Source organism: Halichoeres trimaculatus, unplaced genomic scaffold (genome assembly GCF_033239565.1).
Source record: "Halichoeres trimaculatus isolate MK-OKI-2021-1 unplaced genomic scaffold, fHalTri1.1 fHalTri1_scaffold_3, whole genome shotgun sequence".
In the NCBI taxonomy this organism is placed as follows: Eukaryota; Metazoa; Chordata; class Actinopteri; order Labriformes; family Labridae; genus Halichoeres; species Halichoeres trimaculatus.
In genome coordinates this window covers 8472676-8494933 of record NW_027437181.1, presented here as the reverse complement: position 1 = coordinate 8494933, position 22258 = coordinate 8472676, and the positions used below count along the sequence as shown (strand labels likewise).

The window sequence follows — 22258 nt, the reverse complement described above, 5'->3', positions numbered from 1 at the left end:
TAAACACTTCCTAAAGTTTTCTAGTTTTTAACCAGTTAGCTCATGTCTCACAGCGTCATGTCTGTGCATAGGCTGCTTGTGTTAAACTAAAGCTCTGTACATTCTGCAGAAACTCAACATCTCTTACAGCTGCCGTCTTTAAATGAATGGTTTATCAGGATGTGAAAATGTAAGAGTTTCAATAACACATCAGAACACACATGACCAGATTAAAGTTATGAAACTAAATGTTTCCTTTCTTCATTTCCTCTTTCTTTCTTTCCTCGTTTTCCTTCCTTAATCCTTTTCCCCCTTTCCCCACTTCCAACCTTCTTCCTTTATTAACTTTCCTTCACTACCTTCCCCAACATTCTTCCTCCTTCCTTTCTTTCCTTCCATCCCACCATTTCCTATCTTCCCATCTTCCTTCCTTCCTTTTCCATTTCCCATACCTTTTAGCATCCCTTCCTTCCTTTGTTTCTTTTGCTTTACTTTCCCCGTCCTTTCTTCCTTTATTTCTACCTTAGATTCATTCTTTACTTTGTTCCATTCCTTACATTCCTTTCCTTTCTTTATTTTTCTTATTTTCTTTCCTTCTTTTTTCTTCCTTCCACCATCATTTCCTTTCTCCTGTCCTTCCTGTCCTTCCTTCTGTTATTTTTGCAGGTCAAAACAGTCTGAATCTGAAAACATTCCTGATCCTGCTTTTAAAACATGGAGACCCATTTTCTCCATATTGCCCCCTAATGGAGAACATGTTCCTTGGTCAGAAGCAGAGTTTGCTGATGTTTAGGCATCATGTAACACTGCAGAAAAATGACCACTTATCATCTGGTAGACACCTGAGTGACAGGTGAGGTTTTATGTCATCAGTCTGCAATGATGAAACAAGTGTGTGTGTGTGTGTGTGTGTGTGTGTGTGTGTGTGTGTGTGTGTGTGTGTGTGTGTTTGCAGGGTTTTATCTTCACCACATACGCTCTCATCCCTCATGCTGTTATTGACTCAGAATGTCACACTACTCTCATCATGGACTCATCTGAAACCACATCCTCACAGTCCCCCTCACACTGACGAAAACACACGCCTCTGCGTGGCTCCAATGGCTTTCATATCACACTCCTCTACAGTGTTACACAGTGTGTGTTTCTGCAGACACCAGTGTAAACACAACACGAACAGACAAACACTCACACAACAACACACAGGAAGTGATTGTACTCTAAAGCTCCAGCGAGGACATTTTAAATGTTTATGATCGAGGCCGAGAACAATCAGGTGCCATTGACCACAAAGCTGATGATTTCTAACACTCTTACAGGCCTGGGGTATATAAAACTATGACGATAACACTACAGAAACACACAGCAAAGATGCAAAAGGAACTTTAAGAAGAAAGCAGGATGAGATTTTAGAAGATATTCTTAAATTTTACAAAAAAAAAAAAAAAAAAAAATCCTGGAAAAATCAGGAACAATATGCGATTTACTGCTTTATCCACAGAGGGCGCTAAAATCACCACAAACTAGAAATTCCTCATTTGACTTGTAAAGATCAGTACAAGCAGCATGCTTCTTATTTACTCTTTTATGTATTCAAGATCCACACAAAAACATAGCATGGAAAATGTACATTAAATGACCCCAAAAGTACTGCTGACAATGTGGAATGATTTATTACAGGGTTATTGAGTCATGCTTGCTACTCCAGGTAAAGGTGGAGCTCAGTTAAACAATGTTAGGGTTTGCTAAATATCAATAAATGCTAATAACATCAAGTTTTGTCTTGATATATAAATCTCAGAAGTAGTAGTCCCCATGTGCTTAAAAAAATCAGAGTTAGGAGGATAAATTTGCTCTAAAATAGTATGACTTGGATATGATAGAGAGAGAAAAAAATAATAGTTGTGTCAATTTGATTACATGCATTACTTTGCTTGCTCAAAACAATCTAAAAAGCCAAAGAGTTGTCTGATAAAACACAAAGCAGAGGGGGAAAAAACATTAAGAGAAACTTTAAGCTGCAGGGAAAAATGCGACAGAGTGAAGCATCTTCTTGGATAAAACATCTTTGATAAAAGAAAAAATAAAATAAAATCTGTAACTCTGACAAAAATGTTACAAACTGCGGTTAAATTAAAATAAATGCAAGTATGCAAGAACCAGTCTGTATATTGAGACGTACCAAAAGAGTCGCAAGCACAGATTGAATTTCTTACCTTTCATGGCTGAAATCACGAAATACATATTTATAATCCAGATTAAAGAGGGTACAGAAACGCCAGAATCCTCTCTGAGTGTGTGAGAGTGTGAGAGTGCGTGCGTTTGTGTGTCTGAACAGCAGCAGCGCTCTCCCTGCTCTGACAGCCTCCGCTGCTCTTTGCACCTCATGAGAATCCATGTGACAGTGGCGTCACTAAATTGCCCCGCCCTTTCCCTCTGACTGACGCGGCTATCAGCCAATGAGAGGAGAGGGGAGGAGACAGAGCGGAGAGGGATTGCATGTGTGTGTCAATGTGTAAGAAAATGTGTCATGATGATAAAACTGAGAGAAGGTTGAGGGTTGTGGGTTATTTAAAAAATAATTTCAATTTTTTCCAATATATTATAAAAAAGGAAAACTAGATTTTTTCACCTTATTATCCTTGTAATCTTTTTTATTTATTATTTATTTAAATAAATCCCTATCAAAGGAAGCATTTCCGCCATTATATCAAACTTAGTATATGGCAAAAGTTTTTTGTATTTTATTTATTTATTTATTTATTTATTTATTTATTTATTTATTTATTTATTTATTCATATTTCAATCCATGCATTTCTTGTGCTGTAATTTAAACTAAACAAAGTCTTGGTTTTCCACTGCGTGTTAGAACCTCCTCAGTGTTGCTGTGGTTTATAAAAGCAGAGTACACAGAAGAAGAGGAAGTGAAGAGGTTGAATACTGAGAAGAAGAGAGAAAAACACAAACAAGAGAAAACAACCAAAAAGGAAGATTAGATGTGAAACCACAGAGACAGGCAACTTCAGCAGAAATCTGTTCACCAATCACATCGGTCCGTTCATCCTTCAATCTAAAGATAAACAACGCTGACGTCTGAGGGGGGCAGAAAATGACAAACCAAAAGATCTCACTTGAACTTTGAGGCCAAAGCTGAAGCAGTTATGAGTCAAATCTGAGCCCACAAAGTTTCAGTGGTTGAAAGTCAAAAGCTGTGTTTACACCTGGTTTTAACACCTGTATAGCCTGAGCGTGAGAAGAGGGGCTTGAGAATTATAGATACTAGAGGGGACACCAGAGGGGCAGAATAATGACTCAATAGAAGCTTTATACCTCCACTTTAAAGCTGACATAAGGACGTGATGAGAATTGAGATCCAATTGGCCCATAACATGTGTATGCAGGAATTAAAAAATTCAATCCTCAGAAATCATTTGTGCAAGGATAGCCAATCAACAGGGAGAACCTCTGATGAGGTGCGGGTTGATGCCTGAAATACACCAGATACATCTGCAACGCGACTCTGTCTGTCTTGACTGCATTTGTCAACTTACAGTCCGACAAGCTGCATGACTGACAGACAGCTGGAGTCGCAGGACCAAGAAGTTTGTCTCCCACTCCACTGATAAGTCTCTCTCCATACATGTTAGCTGTAAAACCTCAAACCTGTTGACTCCTGGACTGGCTCCACTCATTATGTCCATTTTTCATTGTAATCAAGCTAAATACGAACTGATTTTGACCAAGCAGCAACCTCCGGTCTAAGAATATGTGACACTGCAGAAGTGCTAAAATGTGCTGTTTCTCGAGTGTCAGCTTGAGGCTGGCTCCAGAAGTACCAGAAGTCACATTTGCACCAAGCCAAAAAAAGCCATTTTCAAAGCAGAAATTAACCTATTTACAGCCTGGTTCAAAAAACGTCTCCTGTCTGAATCACCAATTTTACAATCGGTACACACTGTATGGGGGGGGGTGAATTTTTTTCGAACTCGGCAGTTCAGAGGATATTAAGATTGTGAACTCCCCAATCAGAGGCACAGTTCAGGGTCACGTGCCCGTCAGGTGCCCTGTAGCTGTACCAAAAGCCCTTGCCACTACTAATATGGCCACAATAGCTGATGCGCTTCATCTTCTGTGTAAGAAACAGACCGCGGACTTTGGGGAGACTACGCCCACGTTTTATACAGTTTAGGATTTTGACACTGAGTGTTTTAAGGTAGTTTTCAGGCATGACTTCCTGTCCCGCTCAATCTTCCCTATGCTGAATGTATGGGTCACGGCTTCACGTCCATCAAAAATAGAATGGCTGAGTATTACCTGCGACATGACGGAACAGCCACGCAGACATACTACAACAGAACGGATCCAGTATAGGTTGATACATTGACTTGAACGTTTCCTGTGACAGAGATGCACTGTGCACGCATCTGGTGTATTTCAGCGGTGAGGGACGGATAAAGTGTTTGTGCGTGTTTGTCTTCACCTTTCTTTCAAAGATACAAGGAGCTAAGTAAGAAGGTGGAACTATCTCATAAGTTTAATGAAAACCTTTTCCGGTCACTGGAGCCCAGGTATCGCCGTACTAGCTAGTTAGAAACTACCCAAAGATACACAACCAACCTTTGAGTACTCAATTATACACATGAGTTATGAAGCAGTTTTGTACCAGTGTTTTGCAGCCTTGTCTGACAACCAATTGTGATTTTTTTTTTTTGTTTGTCCAGAGCCTTCACACCCCTCACTTTGGGCATAAAACAGTTAAAATCATCTACAAATCCCTTAAAAAATGTTGCAGCTTTTTTTTTTTTTTTTACAAGCTTTGAATATGAAACACATTGAATGCTTTCACCCTAACAGTTTGCTATGTGTGGGGCCTTTTGGGTGAACTCTGTCACTATTCTTTCATTTCTATAATATGCCAGGTTTGTTCACTGCAAAATCCCATTTCCAGCTTTAGACTTTGAAAGATGTAGCTATAAACTTTAGCTAAAAACTTGCACATTAGCTTGATACTCCAAGGCTAAAGCTAAAGCTTGAAATTCTGGCATTAACTTAAAACTTGACCTTTGAACTTTCTTTAAGTTAAGCTTCAAACTCCAGCCTCAAACTCTGACTTTAGCTTAAGCTTAGCTTTAAAGTCTGACTTGAAGCTACTAGAAGCTGATTGTTATATCAGTAAGTGAACAAACTCCTGAAAACTACCCTAAAGCTTTGAGGTAGGCGGCCTCACCTGGTGTTACCCAGACTTATTTTCTGCCACTTCCAAGTAAAATTTCTGCAACACCTCGAGTGAGCCGATGTGAGAATGCAACAGGAAATATCAGTGAGAATTCACAGCCAGCAAATGGGTGGAGGTGATGTTTGTATCACGCAACCAGTGCAAACAGGGAAAGACCCACGCAACATAACGTAAATGTTACATCGTGGCTTCCAGATTCGCTTCTGCACATTTGAGGTTCAATTGAATGTAAGGGGAGTGTGGATTCATCTGGATCAGGAGAGTCTCCTCTGTGAACCCGAAAAGTGATAACTCAGCTCTGAAAGGGAACAAGCCACTTCACCAAACATCCCTCTCTGCGGCGTAAAAACATCTCCCAGAATCAGTGAGCTGTGTGAAAACAGCCGGTAAAGTAAATCTCAGACGAGAGGGCTGCAGGCGGGAGCAGCTTCTGCCAGCAGAGAGAGCAAACCGAGGAGCAGCAGGAGCTTCATTCTTCCCACAAATTAGCAGAACAGGGAGACGATGTACGCTTTGGAAACGCTCGTCCGCCTCTCCTCATCTCAGCCTGTCGATAGACTCACAGCGGCAGCACGTTACGAGCTGCTGCCTGAAGGATCGGAGCTTCTCCCTCCGATCATCCCACGCTCAGTCGGCTGCAGGAGGATCTCACATTCATTATCCATCCTTATCAAGTCTAATGAGAGAGACGCCGCTCTGGCAGCAGTCCCCCGTCACACATTTACTCCCATTTATCCTGCAAGTCTTACATGTTTCACCGTAACATTCTGCCTTTTCTCTTTATTCTAATGTGGAAAATGAACTTTTAGTGCTCCACAAAGCACAAAAAAGAAACTGGTTTAAAACTTCAGAGAAAGTATTTAAATCCAACAAAGGCTGCTTTTCCGACAGATCTACAGAAGGTATCCTAAAAACAGCTGTTACCAGGATGTTTCTGGCAGATTCATGGCTGATAGGGTTGTGTACATTTTGGTTTTTCGGAATAATGTGTTACACATGAATGTCTGAACTCGGTGTCGGCGTCAAGGGGAGGCATTCGCGGGCTGTGCCCCCCCAGTAGATTCACTGTGCCCCCCCAGTTCACAAGGGGGAGCCCCGGGAAAAATACAATAATGATATTAAAGTCCTTGAATACATGTTTCTTGTAATATTTACGAAAAATGGTTCCCAAAATGTGTATGCCAAAGGGAATAAAAACAAAAGGAGAAAATAATGTTGATAGATCGTCTAGTTAGGGGAGGTGCTGATTGGTCCAGATGTGACCCCTGACCGACTGATTTGATTTGATGTCATCACATTGTGTTACCCTCAGTAGAAATAAGCGTTGTTAGCTGTTTGCGCTTATTTCAATGAGAGACTGGTGAATGGTTAGAGGTTTTTCAGTCGGCAGAAAAGAGCGCAAAATGAAGAAAACTGGACAATCCAGTACGTTCTATCGAAATATCCACATATCTGGCTGCAATGCAGAGCGTGCTGACTGCTCTAAAACATGCCTTTACATTCGGAGCCTCCAGTGAGAATTCATTCTTCACACTGAGAAACATCTTCTCCGATAACAGACGTGCAATGCTCCACAGGAGAAAGGCCCAGCTGGTTCAGCTTTTCTTTGAAAGAGACTTAACCCGCAAATGTACAACGGAGTGGAAGGACAGCAACACTCGCCGCCTCCAGCTGTTTTAGAGGTACAGCTATCTTTAAAGTTCTGTTACTGTTTGGGTTTCATTGTTCATGTTAACGTTTTGTGTTTAATCGCTTTAATATTGGTGCGCTGCGCTAGAGCGCATAGTGGTGTGCACACCGGAGGGAGAGAAGAGAGAGATGCCTGACTTTCAGCTGTGGTTTAGTGTCTTCTTGTGGGCGTTAGTTTGAACTTTGGACAATGTGTTGATTAATTCTTGATTTGTGTTTTAATGGCAAAGATAGACATAGCTATACAGAATAAATCCAGTCATGAGCAAGACTTTGTGCCCCCCTGCTGTTGTTTTGATGCTCCCCCCTTGAATTTTGTCTGACGTTGACCCTGTCTGAACTATCCTTATTTGTGGTGGAAATTGGCGAGGGCTGTGGTGAATAATTCATTAAGTAAACAGAAAAACTGAAAATAAAATACTTGCTGACCAGTAAGATAATCCGTTCAAAATTTAAGGCTGGAAAAGGAATTTTTGTTTGAAGAAGGAATATCAAAAATCAAACATCAGCCTCAAATTAAAGATAATTTACTAAAGAATCCTCTACTTTCCCTGTGGCAAGGGTACAATCAGTAATTGATCCACTCCAGTTCGCTTATCAACCTAGAAAAAGGGTGGAGGATGCTGTGGCCACATTGTTGAATTCTGTCATCGGGCACCTTGAGGGTAGAAAACACAGGCTCGCCTCAGATTTTTCATCCGCTTTGAACTGCTTGCAGCTTCATGTTCTTGCTCACGGGCTCTTAAAAATACCCAGCATTGATTTTGGAAAAATATGCTGGATACTTGATTTTATGACAATAAGACCACAGGGAACTCATATCAATGGATCTCTGTCTGAGACTCTGCTGTGCTCAACAGGCTCGCCTCAGGGGTGTATTCTGTCACCTCTATTGTTCATGCTTTAGGCCCTGTTTACACGACAGCATTTCATCCTGAATTATTTAGACACAGTGAAAAAAATCTGCGTTTACACACAAACGCTGAGGGACTAAAAATGCTGCAGTAAGCTTGTCATGCCTGTAGTTGGCGCTATAACTGCCCTGTCCAGTAGCAGCTTTCTTCACCGAAGTAGAGTTGGGCCGGTCATCTGGTGTGTTGGTGAATGCTAAGCGCAGAAGTGAAGCAACAGATGCACATTTTGTTGAAAGACATTCAGCAGATTGGGTAACACAAGCACAACATGGTAGTTTGTGATGATTGTAGCAACTGTACTGTTGTACTGTTGTATGCGCTTGCATGAAGCGGAGTGCAACGTCAGCGTTTCCACTGAAAACGCAGGCTTACTGTTTACACGGCAATGGTGGCGGCTAACCTGACACGCCATACAGACAGTTTCATATATCCGCCACAGAAATATTTCACTAGTCCATCTGGGCAGCGGCTCTTCAGATTTGTTTTCAGAGGCGGGACCTTCAAAAAAAATCAGCAGCTGGTGATTGGACGACTGTTCTGATTGACACACTCACCACATATCAATCCGCATCAAGCCAGGGTATGACAGGAACATGAGAAACAGCTGTGATAATGGCGTTAGATGACTGCTGCCGTTTTTGTAAAGTTAACTGAAGAAACAAAGGAACGCTGACAAGTACGAAAGTCTGCCGATGTCACGTCTTCTCGTCACTTACGCTGCTCCCACAGCTCCCGCCTCTCTTCCCTGATTGGGCTGGTTAGAATTTAGCCGAGTGAAATCGTTGGTCATTGGAGCCTGACAAGATGGATCTGCAGGATTTCAGAAACTGAATCAGGCAGGTCCATCTGCTCTGCAAGGTTAGGTGGCGGCAGCGTTTCAGAAAAAATCCATTCTGGAGGCCATTTTCAAAAGTTTGTGATTTAGGTCGGCTAAAATGTTTCTGTGTAAACGCGAGGCTGAAACGCAACAAAACTTTTCTTAAGCACGCTTAAGCACTAAAGTCTGGTTCGTTTGGCCAAGGTGACCGCACGTGTGCCGTTCTAGACAGGATTCACTTCCCTGTTTTGGCACACTTCAGAGAGGTGGGCTTCAGCACGGTTCACTTCATGCACATGCACAAGAATGTGGACATGAGGGGTGATCCATGATGTATGACCACTGTGAACACTTCTCTTGACAATCAATTCACACAACAGCTGGGTGTTAGAGGGCCATGTTGGACTAAGCTGGCTAAAAATAAGTCAATTTAGTCGTGATCTCTGTCTCTCATTGTGCTGACTCTGATGAGATTGCGCTCCATGTAAACAGACGCTTCATCATGACGTAGGCGAGCCATGAATGTGCCTTAAGTCTGGTTCATATTGAAGTAGTGTCACCGCTAGCTGTACTCTCCAGTGAGGAAATGGCGCTTCGCGGCTCAATTGTGCTTGAGTACAGCATGGTTTGAATTGCCAGTGTGACCACGCCCTAAGAGCATGATCAAGAGGTTCATCATCAGATTTGCAGATGATTCTGTGCTTGTAAGCCTCCTACAGGATCATGAGGATGGACATGGTCTTGTCCTTGACATTTTGTAAGATGATGTGATGATTCTTATCGACAACTTAATGTGTCAAAAACGAAAGACTTGATTATTGATTTTCATAAGAACCCACTCATAGCAGCTCAAACCTTTGTTCACGGTAAAGCTGTAGAAATAGTCAGGCAGTACGAATATTTACAAATATTAAGGCACCATCTTGGATGTCAAACTGTCCTATGAATCTAACTCAGATGCCATATGCACAGAGGCAGATCAGAGATTGCTTTATTAAAGCTAAAGCCACCCATAGGGCAAAGGCCATGCTGGCAAACCCTCCCTATCCTCTTCATTCAGTTTCAGCTTCTCCGATTTGGGAGAAGGTATACTTTTATTTGCAAGGCCAATTCGAACAAGTACTTAAAATCATTTGTCCCAGCGGTCAAGCCTGTTTCAAGTGATTCACCAGTGAAATTGTGCAGACTCTGCACATTTGTGTATTGTGTGTGCCATCTCTCTTTATTTGCTATTACTGTGCTTGTCAGGGTTGTAAGAATGTGTTTTTTAACTTCCGTTGCAAACCAAATTGCCCTTTGGAGGACATTTAGGATTTTGAATTCAATCCAATTCAATTCATTAAAACAAAAAACACACACCTACATTTGATCAAGGAACTTTTTTCAACACTTCCTACATTTATAGTCATTTTATACTCAGATTTTGGGCTGTTTGAAGAGATAGACAGGGTTGTATGCCCTGAATATCATGTCATGCACTTAAAACAGAAACAAAAAGATAAAACAAAAAGTCAACTTACAGGAGTGTGTCTTCTTCACAGCTGCTGACAAACCTGTAACACAGAAATAAAGGTATAAATGTAACTTTCAGCTGCAGATCAAGAAGAAAAACTGTATTCTGTGTTGTAGCACTTGCAGGATGAATACTTCAGATCACTATCTGACCGTGCAGAGAGGATAAAAACATTAGAAGCTGTTCTCTTCATTACTGGAGGTTGAGAGGTCAAGAAGACCTCGACCTGAAACACTTGTCTTTGCCCTGCAACAAACGACCAAAGACCTGCATCTTAAACTGGAGGCATTTGGATAAACTTAATCTTCAGACCTTTATCATTTTTAGACCAGAGGGGAACTCATCTGAAGCTTGAGAAACAGACGTGTGGGGTTCAAAAGTGCACACACTTCCTCCAGTCTGCCAACAAACAGATTCACACACCTCTGATCTCACCTCATCGCTTGATCTGTGCTCACAGAATGAAAACACAGTATTTACCAGAGTTTAGATTCACTTCTTGATGAGCTTAAAGAGGGGGTATCATACTTTCCCATATTTCAAACGTGGATTTAAAGTTTCGGTGCTGAATGTTCAGACAGAGCGTGTGCAGATTTTTAAACCTTTACGTATTCATGTTGTAGAAATTCCTGAATCTGTCTGTAAACTGATCAAAGCACTAGGTTCTAAAAAATAGCACCAGATCTGCACCATTACTTGCTAAAATGATTTAACACCAAGGTCTGCCCATAGCCCTGCCCCCTACAGGCCTCCAGAGGAAGGGCCAATCAGAGGGAAGGGAAGGGGGTTCAGGAACTGGGATCATGACCGTGCCCCACTGCCTGTCAACTCGGTGGATCACCTCCCGATGGACACCTATGATGAAGTATGTGATGCTATTTTAGTTTTGTTGGATCAAAGTGTTTGGTTCAGTGTTTGGTTTCTGGTAAACGTGTTTCAACCAAGTGGTTCCGTTTGTTTTCACTGCACCTGATCCTGGGACAGATTCCCAAATAACCAAGATGAGCCATCCAACTTTCTGGGACCCTTCCATAGTGGTCCAGATGGGAGGTGGAGCAGCACTGCAGACCGATGATTGGTCAAAAGAATCATCAGTCATCGCACAACAGCGGCTGTAATTCTTCTCCTGGCACACAGACTTCTCTGAAACGAGCTTGATTGCGCTTTGTAACAAAGCGCTACAAGGAAATCTCAAAGAAAATAAATTGCTGGATGTTTTCCATAGATGCTTTTTGTTTACTGTGTTGTGTTTTCCTTCTTTGTTGGATTTATTTGTGGGGTACACTGTGTCATGCTGCTTTGGTGTCACACTGTTTATTTCAGTTTCAATTTCAGTTTTATGGATAGTGCTTTGAGATGTAGCATCTCGTTTTCAAGGGGGTCCCAGCACAAAACATATACTTCAACACAATAATAACAATACACAGCATCAATTAAAATCATACAAGCTGGACAAACCATACATACAGCTCTTCTTATTTAACTCAGCGTCCACATATGTGGACATTACATTTCTGCCTCTTAGACCCACTATACTTTTTTTTTTTTTTTTAATTTGACCAAATTGGCCACATTTGGAGACACTGCCCACATCGTCCATCCATTTCCATCCATCTATCTATCCATCCATTAATCCACCCATTAAGTACCATAACACCAATAAGCAACAAACAAAGAACTTATAACACAAATATTCAAACTTCCTGTACAAAGACCAAGTTTAGTTATTATACTTATAAGATCTTACTTATCCCTAATTGCAAGGAGGATTAAAAGTTGCACACCAGACACAAGTTCGAGTCTTAAGAGGTTAAAAAATACAGCTTTTGGCATCCAGCTCACATGCCACCTACCACGAGGGGGCACAGTTGGCTGGCCACAAACAGGACCAGGCTTAACTGAGCCAACCCGTACCAAACCGTACTGATCTAAACCGGACTGCTTGGGTGAAACACGTCTTTAGGATTAAAGTATGTCAGATGCTGGTGTTCCACAGGGAAGCGGTCTCGGCCCTCTTCTGTGAGATGAGTAGCTTGACTTGTATTCCCTTTTCAGTCTCATTTCTGATCTCTCTGTCATTTTTTACTGAAGTCCAGCAAAACCAGACTTCAGTTGCTCGTCCAGGTTCACGTTTAAATCCTCAGTTAACCTCCAGCTGAGTCCAGTGTGAGTGAAAAACACTGAGGAAGTATGAGTCCCACACATTAAGCAAAAGTAGACACTTCAGAGGGGGAAAAATGACCGTGATGGATCAGTGTAACCTTTTTAGAGTCACCTCCTTTTCTTTTACTGCCTGGAGGCACATGACAAGCGTCCCCTGAGGGCCCCAGACAATAACTCATACCTGTTTGCATGTTTTTGTATCCAGGTCAAATTGACAAATGGAACAAAACCGTGCAGGTACCTTCTCATGTAAGACATCGGACGTGAGTTTATAGCCTGAATGTATCATTGACTTGTATCTAAGGCCTTCTAACAGCAGCTGAGGTATCTCTGGCATTCAGTTAACAGTCATCTCTGAACCTGTATCGAGTTCCTGCTGTCAGATAACCCTCACACAAACACCTCTGCACGCTACTGATCTCATCTCTTTCCTGGTAGAGCAAACACCGAGTGCTCTGTGGTGTTACTGAGAAAACCTGAGCGGGCTGCACGTAAGCATCCATCCTCCAGAAGGAGAGGACACAGAGAGAGAAGGTAGAAACTAACGATCAGGTTGAATTCATTGATCATCAGACGCTGACCTGGAAAAGCGACCCGATACCACGCAGCTGCAGAAACCAGCATCAGCAGAAAACGCCTCACTCCGCGTTGGCGAGGTTAGTTAGTGACGTCGTTTATCTGCAGCGACCTTTGACTGCCCCCAGAATAAATCCCGCTGCACACAAACACAAACACACAAACACACACTTCATATTTCAGGACGTGCTAATAGGGCGAAGTCATCAAGCACCTACAACTTTATCACAGAATCTAGGCCAGATTAGAATATTCATTAGCTCTGCCCTTTTCAACTCAGGGCTGCAGGAGGAAACACAAACACACACACGATAGTACAGATTGTTGGTTGAAATGGAAGAAAATCAAACATGGACGTCAGAGTGAGAGCATCACGTCTGCTGTCACTGAAACAGAGAGGTATGATAGTTCCTTTCCAGAAATCTGTGAAACTACGACTCCAAACACCTGAGAGGAAATTTGATTTTTCACGTTTTGCAGCTTCTGGTCATTTCGAGTCTGCTTAAGCTAAGGTGCTTAACTCATAGACAACCTTACTCTGCTCTTCCATGAGCTTTGGATGGCTTTATAAGAAACTTTTAGCAGCACTAAGAAGATCAGTGTCTGCATTAGCTTTGTGAAGCTGTAGACTCTTGTCTCACAGATCTGTCTGTGATATTGGTATCATCAGCTGCTCCCCTTGCTGGCTTCGTCTGTCTCCTCCCTGCCCCTCTTTGGGTTTCGTGCAGTCTGTCACAGCAGATCACACACTGACACACTGACCCAGAACCTGCAGCTCACTGTGCTGAAATATTCAGAGCTTCAGTGAAGAGAGGAGACGACTCTGACTGCTGGTCTGTCTGTGGAGACAGAGTTTATGCACGATGTGGGACATTACCAGTCTGCACATGTTTGAGTGTTCTACAGCTTAGCACAAGCAAACCGATTAAACTGATGGTTTTAAAGTGAAGCTGAGGGAAGGACATGGGTCTTTTATTACTGGACTTTGGAAAAAAAAACACAAGTGACTGGAATTATGTCTAAAAATGAAACAAAAAACAAATGTTTTCACGTTAGCACTCTGGAGCAGTTTAAAGAGGTGGTATTGTGTTTTTTTTCTTTTGTCTTTATTCTGTCACTCTGCGCACTGTTAGTATCCTTACATGATAACAGTTAAAAAAATCTCTGATTTTCCCTTCTATTTCAAAACACCATTTGTCTGAATCATGGACCCTGTCCCTCTTAATGGCCGGTCTGTTTAGACAGTGGCATGCATAGACTTTTGAAGGGCAGAGGCAAAAGAAAACAAAGGCACATACATTGCAAATTGTCTCAGAGGACACTTAAACTAATAATTTTTTGCCAAAGAGGGCGCTTCAGTGCATGTTTTGGCTCCCACTAGAGCACTAAGCAGTGAATTTTGGCTCCCTATCAGAAACTTTAGCGCACATTTTGGCTCCCAAGAGGGCACTATAGCTTGCGTTTGACTCAAGGGGGCGCTTTAGCCGGGGTCTTGGCCTTCAAGAGGGCACTTCAGCACATGTATTTTGCTCTAGGGGGCACTTAAAAGAGTTTTAGCTTACTAATGGATACTAAAGTGTGCGTTTTGGCTCTCAAGAGGTCACGAGTGTGATTTGCTTCAAGACTGCACTTATGCATGTGTTTTGCACTGCAAAAAAATAAATAAAAATTAATCAATTGTTTTTGTCTTATTTTAAGTAAAAATTGTTTTGTTATACTCAATATGAGCCACATTCAACTGGTCCGTCCAAAAAATGTCTTGTTTAAGGTTATTTAAATACAAAAATGAAGTCTGAATTGCTTGTAACGAGTAAAAAAAAATCTGCCAATAGAACATTGCTCAAAAATTTGCTTAAAACTAGAATAATGTCTAATACTAGAAGCTTTTCTCTTCTTCCATTGGCAGATTTTTTTTACTTGTTACAAGCAATTCAGACCTCATTTTTGTCCTTAAATAACTTGAAATAAGACATTTTTTCTGGACTGATCAGGTGAATGTGACTCATATTAAGTCTTAAAAGACATTTCCTACTGAAAGCAATACAAAAACACTTGATAAGATTGCATTTTTTTTTTATTTTGTTTTTTTTGCAGTGTGGTTCCCAAGAGGGCACCAAAGTTATGACTCAACTTTGGTGTGTATTGACTCAAGCATTTGTTTTTTTCAACAATTGGGGGGTTGAAGTTGACTGCCCTTCCCCCTAATGTGCACACTACTGCTGCTGGAGACCAGTCAACAGATGGAGCTATGGGCAGAACTTATGAGTAAGGAGATCCTTATAAGGTGGTTTTATCATTTCAGGAAAGTCTCATCAAGCTCTTTTGCATCTTTTTTTTTTAAATTGAGTGTTTTGATCATCTTACGGACAGATTCAGTGATTTCAACAAAATATGAATATGTAGAGGTTTCAAAATCTGCACACACTCAGTCTGAACATCCAGTATTGGGACTTTATATCCATCTTTCAGCGTGGGGAAACTTTGCTGCTGCTCTTCCTGCCTTATCTTTTCATGAAGGCATGAAAGAGAGCATAGTTGTGCTCTTCAGCAGGCTTTTGTTTTCTACGTTTAAACATGGAAGGGCAAAGAACCCCAACAGAGCACACCATGTAATGTTATTCATTCTGCTTTGTGTCGCTGTGCACAGGTTTGAATCCTTGCAAAGACTTGAACATCACCATCTTAGTCTGAACGCTGCCCTAGTCTTCTTTTGTGTTTCCTGAAGGATTTTTTTTTCTGTCTCTCAGTTGCATTCTTAATCTAATCAAACATTGAGCATGCACTCAATTCTGAGTCCTCTGTCTTCCTGCTCGCTCTATAATTCATCAGCAGAGCGGAGCAGAAGGCAGCAACGTGAGGAAACACATGAGGGACAGAGCTCTGCCCTCCTGCAGGGTTCGACCAGGCTGGACCCTGCGACAGAGAGAGACGGCGTTAACAAGACGAAGCAGTCAACATGGTGAGCGCATCCCTCAGGGCTCTGATGGATGGAGAGGAGGAACATTTGTTCAAGGCGAGCAGAGCCTGGAGGATCGAGGAGGAGGAGGAGCTCCCCGGGGTGAAGAGACAGCTCGACAAACCGTCTCCAGCTGAGCTCAAATATTTCCAGCTTAATTCTACTGTAGTGAAAAGCTTTATGACAAACACTGTGTTTTATCTGCTCCTGTCTTTGGTTCTGTTCCCAGCAGAGCTTCACTCACACGCACACACACTCCCTGCTCATGCATTTTTCAGTCAACTGTCTGCTTTTGTTATGTGTCTCAGTTACTTTTGCAGCTGATGTTTTAGGTACGTTTCAAACCTGAACAGGATCGAGATGTTTTCGGAAAACAAAATCAGGCCACAGCTTCAGTTTGAGGAGAGCCGTCAGTCCTTAAACCCTTTGAAACACGAGTGGAGTCTGTTGATCGAAACCTGGAGTTTGAGGCCTGGGCTAGAATTTTTGATTTGCAGTTGATGGAGTCAGATTTTATTTTGAATGTCTTAGCTTTTTCCAAATAAGCTTCTAAATTATGTTAAAAAATTAAAGTCATTCACACCAGAACTTAATATAAGAGACCAGAAAACCTCATAACCTCGCTGCACTTGTAGAGGAATCAGAGCTTTTCACCTTGACAAGAAATTTTCCTCCAATGATGAAAAGCTTTTTGGATCATTCTTATGACATTGTCACTTCATTCAACTCCCACTGCACATTTTTTTATTTTCATTTTCAAAAAGCTTTTGATTTCATTTTTTTCTGTTTTTTTTTTTTTTTCAGATCACTTCAGAAGGTTTCCTCTTCAACCACACAGCGCCTCCACTTCCTAACATGTTTCAGAGGTGAGGGAGGCACACGGCTCACAGCTGCTCCTCCACCATGATCTGTGCAATGCTTCAACTTTTGCATGTAAATTATATTCACCCTCTTTTCTTGTCTTGTCATTCATGTCAAAGAGGCTGTGAGGACTATCCGGTAGAGATAGTGTTTTTCAGGGATGAAGACTCTGTTTCCCATGAGCTCTGGAGTGCATTTGTTTTGGAGAGCAGATCTTCGTATTAATTCCTTTTCTTTTTTCAAGACAACGTTTTGATGAATGCAAAGGTATTGTATTCACTTGTAGTTTAAAAGGTGACAACAATAGACTGAAAAAATGGACGTCATCTTGTTCAGCTCAAAGTGAGGTCGGCACAAAAACTGCTCCCCCTGGTGACTGTCTGCAGCCAGCTTTTCCAGTCATTCCAGATGGGCAAACTTTAAAAAAATAATACACCTCATAGAAGTGTTTCTTACATCCAATTGTTGTGGTGATTTGAAGATATTATTTGGCTGCCTTGTGTTCAAGTCTTCTTTTTTCTTAAAGTTTCGTTTTCATTTGTTATAGGAGGTTAAAAAGAAGGCTTTACGTAACGTTTAATGATGATTGACAGCTGCCGTTCTCGGGTCTTTTTTTCGGGGATTGTAAAATATATCGGGAGGCAGAGTCAAGAAGTGATTAGACTCTCGAAAGAAACAATAAATAAATATCATTTTTGTCACCCAGCTCCACTCAGATTCTCCCAGAATCCCTCATCCTCACTACTGCGCAGACTCTGGCTGCAATTTCTGCCAATGGCTGCGTCTGTGAAGGGGATATTTTGGCTTCAAAACTGTACAATGGTAAATGACGGGGCCACACTGTCCAATCTATATACAGTCTATGGTTCAATGATGTCTGAGGCCCACTGGATCGGTTCAATAAGGCCATTTCCACAGGTATCCAAGTATCTGGGAAACTACATCATCCACACTTGACCGCATTTTTTTGTTACAAAAAAAACAATGTTTTCTGAAAACTCCAGTCAAGGTAAAGATTTAGCAAACTCCAGTTTCATGATTTCATGTATACACTCTGGGACAAAGAGTTTTTGCTTCTCAAATATCACAGCTGAATGATAGGGGTTTTAAAAAACACTGCCAAGTATGAGCTTGGCATGCTTTAAGCTGCACTTATCAGCAGATTTTCCTGGTTCTGGGTGGAGGAAAGTTTTTTCAGAGATGAATGAAGGGGGGGATATTTGGTTTTGATAGTACCTAGCTGTGTGTATACTAAGCCTTGGAGTCGGCTCATACTTGTTCCTTTACTTGCAGTACACAAGGGGGATACATTTATTGGTTTGACCTTTTCCCCTTGTGCTAAAGGACAATTAGCTGGTTTCACTGGGGATTGAACCCAGGACCTTCTGCGTGTAAAGCAGATGTGATGACCACTACACTATAAAACCTCTGTGAGATGAAAAATTAAATGTTCAAATTTAATTTTCACCAATGCAACTCTGAAATGGTAACTCTTGGAATTCTGAGGTTGCATAAAGTTTGTTTTTAGAAGAAAATTAGTTCATTCATAAATTATACAAGGTTAAAAATGACAGCTGCCAAATATCAATATTGTATCAGAGGTCAAAGTATTGCTATATATTGCTGTCTCAATACTTTTTCACATCTCTACTGTTTCGTGTTCCTCAGAGCCCAGTGCTCTGAGACGTGTCTGTACCGTGATATGTTAGTGAATCCTGGTTATGTCCTACCAGCGCCCATCTACCAGCTCCAACCTCACCAAGCAGAGCTTACGTAACCTCACTCTTCATTTTATTGATAGACTCAGAATAACTGCTGCATGTGGGTTGGAATGAACATTATCACAAAAAGCTCAACCTGTATTTTAGCCTTTAGCCATGTTTTAGCCTTTAGCCTGTGCCTGTACTTGTGTAAGATTAATTCCAAGCTTTTGTCACTAGAATGATCTGTTCTGGAGATAATCTGTCTTTTTTTGCATGGAAGAAGTTTGGCTAGAGGAAAGTTCTGATTGGCTGGTAACTTCTGACACTTTCCAGCCACATTGGCTTGTGATCAAAAAAGCTAATTTAGGGCCCTGATACACAGTACCCTGGTACCAGTTGCTCCTTTGCATCTAAAGAAGTCATGAAGGCTTTTGACCAAGATGCCTTCAGGACGCCTTCCTTTAGAGGTTTTCTTGGCGGGCCCACTTAGAAGGAGGTCTTGAGATTCGGGCTCCACTGGAAGGATTTTGGGAGGATCCTGGCCTGGAAACACCACAAGATCCCCAGGAAGAGCTAAGAAATATTAATAGCAGGAAAATCCTGGGCAACTTGTAACTGCTGGTCTAAGTGGAAGAAAGTGGATGAATGGATTTTTTTGCAATATTCAATAAACACCAATTGGGAGGTATCAGCAGACTGGATTGAGTCACTGGATCACTTTAAAATCTTTTGGTTAAATTACAAAAATGTGTAAATACAATCTGCTGAATGATGCTTCACAGAAAGACCTCCAGGCTGCAGCAGGTACAGCTATCAGAAACCACCGCCTGCTGCCTTGTGTGTCTGAAAACTGTTTTAAAGCTGAGAGAGATAGAAAGCACAGCAGGCTGACACCAAAGATGGAGCGGATCTTTCTCCCTCACAGTCTCAACAGAGATTAAAGCTCCTGTTTCCTATAATTGTTCAGAGCAAGTAGCTCCTCGTACCAATTATAGAGCATTAGCCGCAGCCGCCAAAGTCATTTCATCGCCGCACATCAGGGAGCCGGAAACAAAAGGAAAGCCGTCCTTTCTCTGGCTGACTTCAGTCGCCTTCAGCATCAAATGAACGGAGGATTAAAGATGGTGCAGATAAAATGAGATTTAAGGATTAGACTGAAGTGTGAGTGAACTTTTTGTGACTTGTTTTAAAACGACATGAGGAAGTCAACAACGCTGCAGCTGCTGAGACAGAAACATCTTCTGAAGACTTCACATTGAAGATGTTTAAGAGATTAAACTGTCAAAGAAAAACATCTTTCCAGATCCAGCACATATTTGAGACTTCCAGGGTTTTGTACACAGAATCATCAAGAAGCAAAAATAACTTACACTGCACATGTGGGAGGAAGGTTTTATTTAGTTTTGGCTCTGGGGGGGTGGGGGTGGGGTATTTTTACTGTCTGTGGCCAAAACAGCAGCATTGAGTGCTCCTTTGGAGTTTAGGTTCTTTGAAAGTCGACATCATTTTATTTTGGCATGGAGGCAGCTGGTCACACACACCATAAGAGGTTCCATAGTGTAGTGGTCATCACGTCTGCTTTACACGCAGAAGGTCCTGGGTTCAACCCCCAGTGGAACCATAGTTATACTATAATTCAACAGGATTGAGCAAATTCCTGTGATATTGATGCCCTGACAATTCCAGGTACCTTGCACCCCTGAACTTGCAGCAGGGTTTTGATGGTTCAGTCCCTTTATTTCTTGAATATAAATCAGGGGAATTTGATCAAATCTGGGTCCTGTAGTGTAGTGGTCATCACATTTGCTGTACAAACAGGTATTGGGTTCAATTTCCAATGGAATTATCACAGTATTTCTTTTACAAAGCTCCTCATGCCTCAGGTGTAGCTATTCTACAGCATGAGGAACTTTTAGAACTTGTTGCACATTAAGTGCACCTGTCCAGTGGGCCTCAGATATATATCCTTGGACAAATAAGAAAAGGGTGTTGTTAAGCATGAAACATACAAAACTCTAAACCTTCTTGGTTCACAGCCTGACAATGGAGCGAGGCTTGACCATTGCTGCTGTCATTCACTGAAATTATTCAATCTAGAGATGGGTATTGCAAACTGCAAAATTTGACTGCAGAACTTCATGGTGTGGTGGTCATCAAGTCTGCTGTACATGAAGAAGGTCCTGGGTTCAATCCTCAGTGGAGCCAATCACATTTCTTGGGCTAGGTAACTCTTGCAATTCTGAGGTTGTATAAAATTTGTTTTCCTGAAGTTGATGAAGCAAGCTAAAATTTCATTCAGATTTGAACATTTAATTTTTTACCTCACAGAGGTTTCATAGTGTAGTGGTCATCACGTCTGCTTTACACGCAGAAGGTCCTGGGTTCAAACCCCAGTGAAACCAAACAGCTGTCCTTTATGCCATAAGGGGAAACGATAACTCCAATAAATGCATCCACCTTGTGTACTGCAAGTGAAGGAACAAGTAATAGCCCACTCCAAGGCCTAGTATACACATAGTCAGGTACTTTCAAAACATAATATCCCCCTCCATCGTCTCTGAAAATACTTTCCTCCACCCTTAACCGGGAAAACCTGATAAGTGCAGATTAAAGCATGCAAAGCTTGGCAGTGTTTTTTAAAGCCCTATCATTCAGCTGTGACGTTTGAGAAGCAAAAACTCTTTGTCCCGGAGTGTATACATGAAATCATACAACTGGAGTTTGCTAAAATTTTCACCTTGACTGAAGTTTTCAGAAAACATTGTTTTTAGTACGGTTAAACTGTGGTTTCATGTGGATGATGTGGTTTTCGGATACATGTGGACAGGGCCCTTATTGAACCCATCCAGTGGGCCTCAGACATCCTTGGACCAATAAGAACAGGGTGTCACTAAGCATAAGCACCAAACGTACTAAACTCATTAAGATATTTCTTGGTTCACAGCCCAACAGTTGAGTGAGGCCAGGCCATCTTTGTCGTCATTCATCAAAGTTATTTGGGTTGCTCATTGTCATGCCACCCTGGTATACGTAAACCTCTGAGATGGGTTATCTAGAGCGCTGAGTTTGATTGCAAATTGCACAACCTCTGGAAATTGATTACATAAAGCACTTTCATTCTGATCAGGAATCAGAAAAATTCTGATCAGGAATCAGAAAAATTCTGATTGCGAAAGGTCTATGGAAACTGCAGTTTGTATTAATCAGACATGTCTCAACTTAAAAGGCAAGAAGCTGGTTCCACTGGGGATTGAACCCAGGACCTTCTGCGTGTAAAGCAGACGTGATGACCACTACACTATGAAACCTATAATGATGCAAAATTCACCACATTTTTCATCCTGCATCCACAAGTTATTGCAATTGAACCCATTACTTGTTAGTTTTGCATGGTTATTTGGGGGGTTCATAGTGCAGTGGTCATCACATCTACTCTACATTCACTTTAGGCTTAACCCGCTGTGGAACCATGGTCCAGAACCAGAAGAAAGATCCAGCTTTAATGTTGAGCTGTGGCATGATGGCGAAACCCATTTTAACTGGTGTTTCTATGACATAATGTCCAAATCCATGTAGAAGTAAATACATAAAAAACAGTGAAGATGATTTTAATATTCTGTTTTTGTGTTTTGTTTTTTTTTTTTTTTTGAGTATGACAACAAAACTTTGATTCGATCTTCTGACAGATGTAAACTACATTTGCCTGTGTATGTTTGAAGTTAAATCAGTCAATCTGAGAAGCTTCAAACTTAAAATTCAGCTAAAATGTCATTGTGCGTTTTAAACAGGTACTAAACAAGCCTGATTCCTCCAAAAATCCATCTGTCCGTTAAGGAGCAGTATCTCGCAG

General features: G+C 41.5%; 1 protein-coding gene and 4 non-coding genes across 6 annotated transcripts in view; 2 read left to right on the top strand and 3 right to left on the bottom strand.

The window, feature by feature from the left end:
- The window catches only part of LOC141787532 (nuclear receptor ROR-alpha A-like), a 94751-nt gene that overhangs the window by 25866 nt on the left and 46627 nt on the right, over nucleotides 1-22258 (bottom strand). Inside the window, exon 2 of one of the 2 annotated variants that reach the window (XM_074666011.1) lies at nucleotides 10157-10189. In XM_074666011.1, coding sequence (XP_074522112.1) covers nucleotides 10157-10189 — 33 coding nt within the window. Of the gene's footprint in view, nucleotides 1-2195; nucleotides 2324-10156; nucleotides 10190-22258 lie in introns of those variants that run through there. The other variant, XM_074666012.1, reaches the window with a different exon arrangement.
- trnav-uac (transfer RNA valine (anticodon UAC)) lies at nucleotides 18060-18132 on the bottom strand. Its single transcript has one exon. It is a non-coding gene; the product is annotated as a tRNA-Val (tRNA).
- On the top strand, nucleotides 19957-20029 carry trnav-uac (transfer RNA valine (anticodon UAC)). Its single transcript has one exon. It is a non-coding gene; the product is annotated as a tRNA-Val (tRNA).
- On the top strand, nucleotides 20738-20810 carry trnav-uac (transfer RNA valine (anticodon UAC)). Its single transcript has one exon. It is a non-coding gene; the product is annotated as a tRNA-Val (tRNA).
- On the bottom strand, nucleotides 21644-21716 carry trnav-uac (transfer RNA valine (anticodon UAC)). The gene has a single exon. It is a non-coding gene; the product is annotated as a tRNA-Val (tRNA).